The sequence below is a fragment of the Mustelus asterias genome, chromosome 3 (genome assembly GCF_964213995.1).
Source record: "Mustelus asterias chromosome 3, sMusAst1.hap1.1, whole genome shotgun sequence".
Classification (NCBI taxonomy): domain Eukaryota; kingdom Metazoa; phylum Chordata; class Chondrichthyes; order Carcharhiniformes; family Triakidae; genus Mustelus; species Mustelus asterias.
In genome coordinates, this window is record NC_135803.1 from 87,783,928 (window position 1) to 87,797,778 (window position 13,851).

The 13,851-nt window shown below is 44.8% G+C and overlaps 1 protein-coding gene across 1 annotated transcript in view; it reads right to left on the bottom strand.

Annotated features, from left to right (window-relative positions):
* The window catches only part of LOC144491844 (FYVE, RhoGEF and PH domain-containing protein 5-like), a 137,830-nt gene that overhangs the window by 104,274 nt on the left and 19,705 nt on the right, over nucleotides 1-13,851 (bottom strand). The window contains exons 7-8 of the mRNA XM_078210137.1: nucleotides 12,918-13,005; nucleotides 1,655-1,705 (exon numbers count right to left, since the gene is read on the bottom strand). Coding sequence (XP_078066263.1) covers nucleotides 1,655-1,705; nucleotides 12,918-13,005 — 139 coding nt within the window. The remainder of the gene's footprint in view (nucleotides 1-1,654; nucleotides 1,706-12,917; nucleotides 13,006-13,851) is intronic.

The following is a 13,851-nucleotide window of genomic DNA, read 5'->3' on the forward strand; positions in this document are numbered from 1 at the left end:
CCAATCAGAAACAAGAATCTCCCTCCATATCTCACACTGCACCAATCTGAGAAAAGCAACACCCTCCACATCAGACTGCACCAGTCAGAATCAAGTTTCACTTCTCACATCACGCACTGCACCAATCTGGAGGGTATTAGTTATGAGAGGTTGGATAAACTCAGTTTGTTCTCACTGGAACAACAGAGGTTGAGGGGTGACCTGATAGAGGTTAATAAGATTTCGAGTGGCATGGACAGAGTGGATAGTCAAATGCTTTTTCCTAGGGTAGAAAAGGCAAGTACTAGGGGACATAGGTTTAAGGTGTGTGGGGAAAAGCTTAGTTTTTTTACACAGAGGGTGGTGAATGTCTGGAATGGGATGCCTGGGGAGGTGGTGGGAGCAGGTATGATAGGGGCATCCAGACGAATACATGAATTGGATGGTAATGGACTCCGTAAGTGCACACGGTTTTAGTTTAGGCAGGCATCATGATTGGCGCAGCTCGGAGGGCCTGTTCCTGTGCTGTACTTTTCAACGAGAACCTCCCTCCATATCTCACACTGCACCAATCAGAAACAAGCACCATACCCCACATCTCACACTGCACCAATCAGAAACAAGAATCTTCCTCCACATCAGAAACTGCACCAATCAGAAACAAGGTCCATCATCCATCTCATACTCTGCACCAATCAGAAACAAGCACCACCCTTCACACATCAAACAAGCTTCACGCCCCACATCAGACACTGCACCAATCAGAAACATGATCCACCCACCAATCAAAAACAAGCACTGCCCTCCACATCACTCAGTGCACCAATCAGGAACAAGAACCACCACCCACATCTCTCACTGCACCAGAAACAAGCTCCATTCCCCACTTATCAGAAACATGCACCACCATTCACATAACACACTGCACCAATCCGGAACAAGCACCACCCTCCACACCTCACACTGCAATCAGAAACAAGAATCATCCTTCACATGGGAAGGTGCACCAATCATAAACAAGAACCACTCTCCGCATCTCACACTGAACCAATCAGAAACAAGCACCACGCTCCACATCTCACATTGCCCCAAGCAGAAACAAAAACCATACTCCAAATCTCTCACCGCTCCAATCAGAAACAAGAACCACCCGTCCACATGTCACAATGCACCAGAATGAAGAAACACCCTCCACATCCGGCACTACGCCAATCAGAAACAAGATCCCACCCCCAAATTGCACACTGGACCAGAAACAAGCTCCACCCACCACATCTCACACTGCACCAATCAGAAACAAGATCCCACCCCTAAATTGCACACTGGACCAGAAACAAGCTCCACCCACCACATCTCACACTGCACCAATCAGAATCAAGAACCTCCCCTACATCTGACAGTGCACCAATCATAAACAAGCACCACTCTCCACCTCTCACACTGCACCAATCAGAAATAAAAACCAACCTCCAAATCGTATTGCACCAATCAGAAACAAGCACCACCCTTCACATCTCACCTTGCACCAGTCAAAAGCAAGAATCACCCTCAACATCTGACACTGCACCAATCAGGAACAAGAACCACCTCCCCACTAACTTTCCCTTATCGCCAACATGTTAATTGCAAATTACTTTAGATACTGTACATGATTTATAATTACATTTGTAATTACCTTTTGTATCTTCATATTCCACAGAATGAGGGCACAAAGTATTTAAATAATCTGAAAAAAAGCACAGTTGTTGCTGATAGGTTGAAAATTCCGTGTGTAACAAACTTGCTGGAGGTTTTTTGAGGAGGTTACAGAGAGGATTGATGAGGGTAATGATGTTGATGTGATGTATATGGATGTCAGAAGACATTCAATACACAACAAACCTGAGACAGAAGTTACAGCTCAAAGAATGAAAGGGACAGAAGCAACATGGATACTGTTATGATGGCTACAGGGGATCATCCCGTGAGCCTCGTAGAATATGAGATCCCCCATCAGGTGACTGGAGGCTTGCCCAATAGGGAAGGAACAGCAGAGGGTTTAAAACCAGCTGGCTCCACTCAGGCCGGCAGTTGATGGACTCGGGACTGATCTGCTCTCTGTAGCCGTTGAATGACTTTTTCAGCACGTCTTAAATAAAGAGTGATGGAGACAGAAGAGTGGCCTCAGTAAAATTATTACAGATATATAACTATAATGGGAAATAATAGGAAGCAGAGAGGTATGGTCAATGAATATTTTTCAGACTGGATGAAGGCTTATGTTGGTGTTCCCCAAGGGTCAGTATTGGGACCCTTGCCTTTCCTGACATATATTAGTGATCTAAATCTTGCTGTGCAGGGGACAATTTGAAAGTTCGTGGATGATACAAAACTTGGAAACAATTTAAGCTGTGAGGAGGAGTGTAGAACTTCAAAGTTGGTGGAGTGGGCAAATAGGTGGCAGATGAAGTTCAGTGTGGAGAAGTGTGAGGTGATGCATTTTGACAGGAAGAATATAGAGACAATATAAAATAAGGAGTAAATTATTAAAGGGGTGCAGGAGCAGAGGGTGAGTATGTGTACATAGATCACTGAAGGTGGCAGGACAGGTGGGGAGAGCAGTTAATAGAGCACACAATATTCGGGGCTTTGTTAATAGGGACATAGAATGCAAGAGCAAGGAGATTATGCTGAATTTATACAAGGCACTAGTTAGACCTCAGCTGGGATATTGTGCACAGTTCTGGGTGCCACAGAATAGGAAAGATGTGAACACATTAGAAAGAGTGCAGAAGAGGTTTACAAGAATGGTTCCTGGGATGAGAAACTTCAGTTATGACGATAGATTGGAGAGGTTGGGACTGTTCTCATTGGAGAGGAGAAGACTAAGAGGAGATTTGATAGAGATGTTCCAATCATGAGGGGCTGAACAGAGTAGATATGGAGAAACTGTTCCCACTGGTAAAAGGATCAAGAACGAAAGGGATTTGCAAAAGAGGCAAATGTGATGCAAGAAAAAGCTTTTTCACAAAGCGAGTGGTTGGGGTCTGAAATGTTCTGACTGGAAGTGCGGTGGAGGCAGGTTCAATCGAGACATTCAAGAGGGTATTAGGTGATTATTTGAATAGAAACAATGTGCAGTGGTACAGGGAAAGGCAGGGGAATGGCACTAAGCCATGATGCTTGTTTGGAGAGCCACTGCAGACACGATGGGCCAAATGGCCTCCTGCTCCATAACAATTCTGTGATTCTGAGTGTGTCATTCAGGCAGCATGAAGAAAGCAGATTCTGATATTCGTGCAGAATACACAAACAGCCAAACAGTTAGATACAGAGTATCTGAGCAGAAACTGATAGCCAAGTTCCGCACACATGAGGACGGCCTCAACCGGGATATTGGGTTCATGTCACACTATTTGTAATCCCTACAGCTTGCCTGGACTTGCAGAATTTCACTGGCTGTCCTGTCTGGAGACAATACACATCTCTTTGACCTGTCTTGGTGCTCTCTCCACTCACATTGTTTGTACCTTTAAGACTTGATTAGCTGTAAGTATTTGCATTCCAACCATTATTCTGTAAATTAAGTTTGTGTCTTTATATGCCCTGTTTGTGAACAGAATTCCCACTCACCTGACGAAGGAACAGCGCTCTGAAAGCTTGTGGCTTTTAAAACAAAGAACAAAGAACAATACAGCACAGGAACAGGCCCTTCGGCCCTCCAAGCCCGCGCCGCTCCCTGGTCCAAACGAGACCATTCTTTTGTATCCCTCCATTCCCACTCCATTCATGTGGCTATCTAGATAAGTTTTAAACGTTCCCAGTGTGTCCGCCTCCACCACCTTGCCCGGCAGCGCATTCCAGGCCCCCACTACCCTCTACGTAAAATACGTCCTTCTGATATCCGTGTTAAACCTCCCCCTCCCTCACCTTGAACCTATGACCCCTCGTGAACGTCACCACCGACCTGGGTAAAAGCTTCCCACCGTTCACCCCATCTATGACTTTCATAATTTTATACACCTCTATTAGGTCACCCCTCATCCTCCGTCTTTCCAGTGAGAACAACCCCAGTTTACCCAATCTCTCCTCATAACTAAGCCCTTCCATACCAGGCAACATCCTGGTAAACCTCCTCTGCACTCTCTCTAAAGCCTCCACGTCCTTCTGGTAGTGTGGCGACCAGAACTGGGTGCAGTATTCCAAATGCGGCCGAACCAACGTCCTATACAACTGCAACATCAGACCCCAACTTTTATACTCTATGCGTCCTATAAAGGCAAGCATGCCATATGCCTTCTTCACCACCTTCTCCACCTGTGACGTCACATTCAAGGATCTGTGGACTTGCGGTCCCTCTGCGTATCTACACCCTTTATGGTTCTACCATTTATCATATAGCTCTACGTTAGTTCTACCAAAATGCATCACTTCGCATTTATCTGGATTGAACTCCATCTGCCATTTCTTTGCCCAAATTTCCAGCCTATCTATATCCTTCTGTAGCCTCTGACAAAGTTCCTCACTATCTGCAAGTCCAGCCATTTTCGTGTCGTCCGCAAACTTACTGATCACCCCAGTTACACCTTCTTCCAGATCGTTTATATAAATCACAAACAGCAGAGGTCCCAATACAGAGCCCTGCGGAACACCACTAGTCACAGGCATCCAGCCAGAAAAAGACCCTTCCACTACCACCCTCTGTCTTCTGTGACCAAGCCAGTTCTCCACCCATCTAGCCACCTCCCCCTTTATCCCATGAGATCCAACCTTTTGCACCAACCTACCATGAGGGATTTTGTCAAACGCTTTACTAAAGTCCATATAGACGACATCCACGGTCCTTCCCTCGTCAACCATTCTAGTCACTGCTTCAAAAAAACTCCACCAGGTTAGTGCTACCACTTTTGCAACCAAATAAACCTGTTGGACTTTAACCTGTGTTGTTAAACTTCTTACTGTGCTCACGAAACACTCCCAGGGCAGGTACAACATGGGGTTAGATACAAAGTAAAGTTCCCTCTACACTGTCCACATCAAACACTCGCAGCACTGGTACAGCACAGGTCTAGATATGGAGGAAAGCCCTTCTACATTGTACCCATCAAACACTCCCAGGACAGGTAGAACACCTCCCAAGCCCACAACCTCTACCTCGCTTTGGAAGATGAGAGGGTTCTGTCGAGGGTGCAGGGAGGTTTTACCACTGTACCAACTGAGTTTGGGGAAGCTGGTTATCTCCTCGGTGTAAAGGAGACTGAAGGGAGATTTGATATAGGTGTACAAGTTGATGACAGGTTGAGATAAGGTAGACAGGAAAAACTTCCCATTTGCTAATAGTACAAGGATTGGGAAGACACAGGTTTCACATTTGGGCTGAATGGTGTCTCCGTGCTGTGGTGACAATGTAACTCTCAAAAGCTGTAAAGGGAAGATGGTGTGGTGAGCAGAACAACAAGATGACAATGGAGAGGAATCATGCTCTAATGTAACAGAAAACATTATTTGTGACTGTAGCTCAGGTGATTGTGGTGGAAATGTTAGAAACTCAAATCGCAGAGATTCCTGCAGACACCACATTGAATGGAAAAAACAGATTGCAGTGTTTTCTCGGGAAAGGAATAATTGTGTCAGGGGTGGTGAATGGATACAGGGGTCAAATTTGTGTTTTTGAGTAGGAAGTGATGAAGGCAGATATGAAAGGGCAGGGACAGCTCCTGAAACAGTTTAACAACCTTGGTGCAATATCAATAAAAACTCAACTCAGTCGTGTTACAAACGTTTCAGTCTGAGCTCTAGACTCATTCAGTGCTGGGTGAATCGGTTATTTAGAGTGACTCGGAAACCGAGGACACCAGCTATAATTCCCAGACTTCACACTCAATTACTGTGCCTCATCCTACACCCCGACCCCTCCGAGCCACCCCTGTTCCCTGACCCCTCCGAGCGGCCCCTGCTCCCTGACCCCTCCAGGTGACCCCTGCTCCCTGACCCCTCCAAGTGACCCCTGCTCCCTGACCCCCTTGAGTGTGCCCTGCTCCCTGACCCCCCCCGAGAGCGCCCTGCTCCCTGACACCCCCCGAGTGCGCCCTGCTCCCTGACCCCTGAGTGTGCCTTGCTCCCTGATCCCTCCGAGCGACCCCTGCTCCCTGACCCCTCCGAGCGACCCCTGCTCCCTGACCGTGCTGAGTGAGTCCTGCTCCCTGACCACTCTGAGAACAACAGAAGGAATTTCAATGTGTCTCTCCTCAATCCCAAATTGAAACTCAGCCCAAATAAAGATCCTGAAGTGTGTAGATCCCTCAGAAACATACCCTGAAATTTTTCCAGACTGTGTGGTGACCAGATCCCACAGCCATAAGTTAAAACAGGAAGGGACTTCTGCATCATAACACTTGTGAATAGAACCAACTCATCTCCTTCTCCCCAACTCTCTGAATCTGCTGTCTGTTTGCTCAATGGGGGTTAAAGCTGCTGTGTCCCAGAGCTCATTGGTATCTTTGTTAGATTAAGAGCAGCACATCTTGAGCAGTGGATTACAGGAAGGAATTAGAAGCAGCAAGGAGGTGAGATCAGTTTTAGGACAGGAAACTGAAATTCATTTTCCAGTTACAGACAACTCCTCACCCAAATTGAACATGGAAAGCGATTGGACAAGGAGGATTTAGTGCCTGCATAACTGAAAGAGAGTCTTGCTCAGATAGAGAGAAAAACATCAATAATTTTTTACATTGAAGAGGTTCCATTAACAAGTGTTATGATGCGGAAGTCCCTTCCTGTTTTAACTTATGGCTGTGGGATCTGATCACCACACAGTCCGGAGAAATTTCAAGGTATGTTTCTTCTAACTCCTTCGTTCTCTCTTTTGGCTTTTCCACTACAATGGTCATACTCCCACCTGTGATCCAACTATATCATTTCCAAGAATAAGCTGTATTCTGTAACATTCCAGGATACAGATGTTTCAGGAGGGATAGAGGGGAATGTAAGAGGGGTGGGGGAGTTGTATTACTGGTTAAGGATAATATCATAGCTGTACTGTGGGAGGACACCTCAGAGGGCTCAAACAGCGAGGCAATATGGGTAGAGCTCAGGAATAGGAAGGGTGTAGTCACAATTTTGGGGGTGAATTTCTATAGGCCTCCCAACAGCCAGCAGGAGATAGAGGAACAGATAGGTGGGCAGATTTTGGCAAGGTGTAAAAGTAACAGGGTTGTTGTGGTGGGTGATTTTTAACTTCCCCCTATATGGGACTCACTTGGTGCTAGGCGCGTGGATAGGGCAGAGATTGTAAGGAGCATCCAGGAGGACTTCTTGAAACAGTATGTAGATAGTCCAACTAGGGAAGAGGCCGTAGTGGACTTGGTATTGGGGAATCAGCCTGGCCAGATGGTCGAAGTTTCAGTAGGGGAACAGTTCGGGAACAGTAACCACAATTCAGTAAACTTTAAGGTACTGATGGATAAAGATAAGTGTAGTCCTCAGGTGAAGGTGCTAAATTGGGGAAGGCTAATCACAACAATATTAGGCAGGAACTGAAGCATGTAGGTTGGGGGCAAATGTTTGAGGACAAATCAACATCTGGCATGTGGGAGGCTTTCAAGTGTAAGATGATTGATGAGGGTAGGGCAGTGGATGTTGTCTACATGGACTTCAGTAAGGCCTTTGACAAGGTCCCTCGTGGCAGACTGGTGCAGAAGGTGAAGTTGCATGGGATCAGAGGTGAGCTTGCAAGGTGGATACAGAACTGGCTCGGTCATAGAAGACAGAGGGTAGCAGTGGAAGGGTGCGTTTCTGAATGGAGGGCTGTGACAAGTGGCGTTCCTCAGGGATCAGTGCTGGGACCTTTGCTGTTCGTAATATATATGAATGATTTGGAAGAAAATGTAACTTAGTAAGTTTGCAGATGACACAAAGGTTGGTGGATTTGCGGATAGCGATGAGGACCATCAGGGGATACAGCAGGATATGGATCAGTTGGAGACCTTGCAGAGAGATGGCAAATGGAGTTTAATCTGGACAAATGTGAGGTAATGCATTTTGGAAGGTCTAATAAGCATAGGAAATATACAGTAAATGGCAGAACCCTCAAGAGTAGTGATAGGCAGAGGGATCTGGGTGTACAGGTACACAGGTCACTGAAAGTGGAACGCAGGTGGAGAAGATAGTCAAGAAGGCGTATGGCATGCTTGCCTTCATCGTCCGGCCGGGACATTGAGTTTAAAAATTGGCAAGTCATCTTGCAGCTTTATAGAACCTTAGTTAGGCCGCACTTGGAATATAGTGTTCAATTCTGGTCGCCACACTACCAGAAAGATGTGGAGGCTTTGGAGAGGGTACAGAAAAGATTTACCAGGATGTTGCCTGGCACGGAGGGCATTAGCTATGAGGAGAGGTTGGAGAAACTTGGTTTGTTCTCCCTGGAATGATGGAGGTTGAGGGGCGACCTGATAGAAGTCTACAAGATTATGAGGGGCATGGACAGAGTGGATAGTCAGAAGCTTTTTCCCAGGGTGGAAGAGTCAATTACTAGGGGGCACAGGTTTAAGGTGCGAGGGGCAAGGTTTAAAGGAGATGTACAAGGCAAATCTTTTATACTGAGGGTGGTGGGTGCCTGGAACTCACTGCCGGGGAAGGTAGTGGAAGCAGATACGATAGTGAGTTTTAAGGGGCTTCTGGACAAATACATGAATAGGATGGGAGTAGAGGGATATGGTCCCCCGGAAGAATAGGGAGTTTTAGTTCAGGCGGGCAGCATGGTCGGTACAGATTTGGAGGGCCGAAGGTCCTGTTTCTGTGCTGTAATTTTCTTTGTTCTTTGTTCCTGGAATAGCCAAGTTTTCCATCACTCTCACGATCACTTTCCTAGTCTTGATTGGACTTTCTAGCCTTATTTTACACACGGGAACACTACTCCTCCCTCCATTTATTCCACAGATTACCACTCTCTCAGGCAGTATTTCCGAAGGAGTGCAAATATTTTCATCGCTTATTATTAGAGGCAGACTAGCTCCTGTATCTCTCAATATTTTAACTTCTTTATCTTCTCCCCCTGTTCTACCCGAGTAAATCTTACCCCCACAGATGAAGTCTTTGAAAAGATCGGGCGCTATCTTATTATCCAGCCTGTGCCTAGGCTGTGCACTCTCCTTCAGTTCCTCGACTTCTCTCGGGATTTCTTTCACTGTCTTAACGAATCCCACTGGTTGAGCCTCTTATACCACATCCTTTTTCCCAGTGCCTTTCTTAAGCCCCCAGTACTGTGTGTCCCATCTTACTACAGCGAAAGCTTTGTCTTTAACCTCTTTTCCACCCCCTTGGGTATCTTTTTTCACATGTGGTAAACTATTCCCGGTATGATCTACTTTTTGTTTTGCATTGAAGGATTTCCCTCTCTCCCAATTTCCATCCCTTGCAGAATAAAATTACTGTCGGAAGCTAGATTTCAATTTATGTACTAATGTGTATTCACCTGGCATCCCTGCAGCTCTTCTCGCTGTCTTAACTTCCTGTTCCTCAGCATGAGTTCTTATCACTTCTAAATGTGAGTTTTTAAACTCCTCCAGTAGAATAATATTTTTAATAGCTTCATATGTCTTTTCTATCTTTAATGCTCTCACCTATCTATCAAAGTTGTTCGGCTTAATTCTTTCAAACTCAATATATGTCTGACCTGGTTCCTTCCTTATATTTCTGAACCATTGTCTTTATGCTTCTGGTACCAATTTGTAAGCACTCAAAACAGCCTTCTTCACTCTTCATGTTTTCCTGCCTCCTCCTCTGACAGCGCTGCAAACACCCCAGTAGCCCTGCCTATTAAATTGCTCTGAATTAGCATTACCCACACCTCCTCTGGCCAGTTCATCTGTGTAGCCAATTTCTCAAAGGAGATGAAAAAGGTTTCTGTGTCTTTTTTAATCAAATTTTGATCATATTTGGATATATCTGTATATATCCTTACCAGGCGGTTGGCTACAATGAGTTTGCTCATCATCAATTCTATCTGGTACTCTTCCTTCTGTCATTTGAAGTCTTCTTGCTTCAGATTCCAACTTCATCTTTTCTAACTCAAACAACCTTTCTTTTTCCCTTTCTTCTACTAGGGTCTTCCTCTTTCTTTCCTTCTCTCTCTTTTTCCCTTTCGCTGCCTTCTAACTCCAGCCTTATAAGGTTATTTTCTAACTCCAACTGTCTCAGTTGCAATTTAATTTTTTCTAACTCCACTGCACTTGACAGTTTCTCTGATGTATCTAAATGCTTGGCTAACTCCATTACGATTTCAGCTTTCTTATTATCACTAGTTCAACCCAATTTTAGCCTGTTTGCTAATTCTATAAGTGTCATCTTTTATAGTTTCACTGAAGTTTCTTGGCAAATTTGGGAAGCATGTTCAACAGCAGAAGTCCTTTAACAATGTTAAGAGCCATTTCCTCACTTTGGTTTATATAAAGATTTAGGACTGTTCAGATCCTGAACCCGAGCCCCCAATCTGTTACAATGCAGAGGTTGTTCTCCCTTTGAGAAGTAACGCCGAATCCCCCAAATAGGAATACCTTGCCTCGTAATCTGTTAAAAGTGTGTGGGAAGGTGAACTGTCTTTCAGTAACATTTAATGGTTAACTAACAGAAATACCCGACACTCACTTTAAGATGAACACTTCACAATTTATTTATTTCACTAATGGGGAACTTTAACGAAACAAGTAACATACCAAATAAAATAAAATTCTACTGGAATGCTGTTCAAATAAGTACAACATCTATTCATTAACCAAAAGTAATAATAGAATTTAGTCACTCTCAAAAAAATATACAACCAGGTTTTGTGTCTTTCGGAACCTTCTGGAGTTTTTCAGTTGATTTCTCTGTCTGTAAATTCTTTTTGATTTGGTACCTTTCGCTGGTTAGATGGTGCGTTCTCTTAAGAGATATATAAATCTGGCAGGGTGGAGAGAGGTGGCAGTTGCTATCTCCTGTTTTCCCCCCTGCACTCTCTTTTATACCTGTGGTGACCTATCAATTTTCCTACAATAGGATTAGTCTGATTTTGTCAACAGCATCAAATTCAAATCTTATAGATTCTTTGGAGCGGAGTGCCTGCTTTAAACTGATTGGGCAAAATTCAAACAACAACAGGTTGTCTTGTCAAGACTACTGTTTGACTTTTTGATACAAATGTTTCAGCTTGGACTTTGGATATACTTTGCATTTTAAACCTCCAAGCACTGAAACAAAACACCAGCTTTTAAAGGGACCACACAAAGTTTTTTTCTCCCTAGCATTTTTTTTTACAATTCTTTACATCTTTACGGAAATTACCGACCGGTGAGTCTAACCTCAGTGGTTGGTAAGTTGATGGAGAAGATCCTGAGGGACAGGATTTATGAACATTTAGAGAAGTTTAGTATGCTCAAAGGTAGTCAGCACGGCTTTGTCAAAGGCAAATTGTGCCTTACGAGCCTGGTGGAGTTCTTTGAAAATGTGACTAAACACGTTGATGAAGGAAAAGCGGTAGATGTGGTTTACATGGACTTCAGCAAGGTGTTCGATAAGGTCCCCCATGCAAGACGTCTCGAGAAAGTGAGAGGGCATGGGATCCAAGGGGCTGTTGCCTTGTGGATTCAGAACTGGCTTGCCTGCAGAAGGCAGAGAGTGGTTGTAGGTGGGTCTTTTTCTGAATGGAGGTCGGTCACCAGTGGAGTGCCCCAGGGATCTGTTCTGGGATCCTTGCTGTTTGTCATTTTCATAAATGACCTGGATGAGGAAGTGGAGGCATGGGTTGGTAAGTTTGCCGACGACACGAAGGTTGGTGGGGCTGTGGATAGTTTGGAGGGATGTCAGAAGCTGCAGCGTGACATAGATAGGATGCAAGACTGGGCGGAGAAGTGGCAGATGGACTTCAACTCGGATAAATGTGTAGTGGTCCATTTTGGCAGGTCAAATGGGATGAAGGAGTATAATATCAAGGGTAAGACTCTTAGCAGTGTAGAGGATCAGAAGGATCTTGGGGTCCGGGTCCATAGGACTCTAAAATCGGCCCCGCAGGTGGAGGAGGTGGTTAAGAAGGCGTATGGTGTGCTGGCCTTCATCAATCGAGGGATTGAGTTTAGGATTCGGGAGATAATGATGCAGCTATATAAGACACTCGTCAGACCCCACTTGGAGTACTGTGCTCAGTTCTGGTCGCCTCATCACAGGAAGGATGTAGAAATTATTGAAAGGGTGCAGAAAAGATTTACAAGGATGTTGCCTGGATTGGTTGGCATGCCTTATGAGGATAGGTTGAGGGAGCTCGGTCTTTTCTCCTTGGAGAGACGAAGGATGAGAGGTGACCTGAGGTTTACAAGATGTTGAGAGGTATAGGTCAGGTGGCTTCTCAGAGGTTTTTTTCCCAGGGCTGAAATGGCTGCTATGAGAGGACACAGGTTTAAGGTGCTGGGGAGTAGGTACAGAGGAGATGTCAGGGGTAAGTTTTTCACACAGAGGGTGGTGGGCGAGTGGAATCGGCTGCCGTCAATGGTGGTGGAGGCAAACTCGATAGGGTCTTTTAAGAGACTTCAGGATGAGTACATGGGACTTAATAGGATTGAGGGTTATAGGTAGGCCTATATATAGGCCTAGGTAGGTAGGGACATGACCGGCGCAACTTGTGGGCCGAAGGGCCTGTTTGTGCTGTAGTTTTTCTATGTTCTATCAACATCACATTCCAACTTAATTTCGCAACAAGTTTATGAAGTTGCAAGTTCACACATAGGGTACACCAGGAACACCTGTGGGCAGGGCACAAGTCAACAGTTAAAGATTACATGTACCAACTTCCTTTATATTAGATTGTTCTGCATATTCACCAGATTATTTCAGTGCTTCAGCTATTACTTGGTTAATGGATGCACAACGGGATATTTCTGTCCCATTGCAAAGTGAAAGAGAGTGAAAAACAGGAAAAGTCTGTTACTTACCCGTCAGGTAGAGGTGGTATTGAGGAACTCGCTGTAGCAGCTTAAAAAGACACTGCTTTACGCTCAGCTTGTTAGACCCAGGGTATACCTAAACACCATTGCAGAAGATGAGAAAGACAAATTAAAATCATTAAAAAAACTATTCAAAGATATTCTTTCAGAATACAGAAATAGGGAAAATACCAGATAACAAAAATAACACAGCAACACAGTGGCACAAATACAGACCCGCGTAAACATAGCAACACAAATACAGACCCGCAGAAACACAGCGACACAAATGCAGACCCGCAGAAACACAGCGACACAAATGCAGACCCGCAGAAACACTGCAATACAAACACAGGCCCGCAGAAACACACTGACACAAACACAGGCCCGCAGAAACACACTGACACAAACACAGGCCCGCAGAAACACACTGACACAAACACAGGCCCACAGAAACACACTGACATAAACACAGGCCCGCAGAAACACACTGACACAAACACAGGCCCGCAGAAACACACTGACACAAAAGCAGATTCATAGAATCACACCAACATAAACACAGACCCACAGAAACATAGCAATGCAAATACAGACCCACAGAAACACAAAGACTGAACCCCCTCCCCATCCCACCCAGCCGATGCTCTTCATTCCGAACCCGCCCCCTTTTCAGTCCCAGCTGTCATTCACTCTCAAACTTTACTCTAAGTCTCAAACTATGAGAAATAGATGATTTGTTAGAAGAATAAACTGTAAAGTGATGTTGCTAAGAGGGTGAAAAGAGCTCGCACACGTCATTCTGAATTCAATGTCAGTATCAGCCGTCCTATTTGCTAGAAGTAATAGTGGGAATGAGAGAGTGTAAATGAAGCTCATTCGAGTAAGGAAAGAGCAGTGGGATAATTAAATGTCATTAAAGGTCAAAAAGGGTGTTACAAGT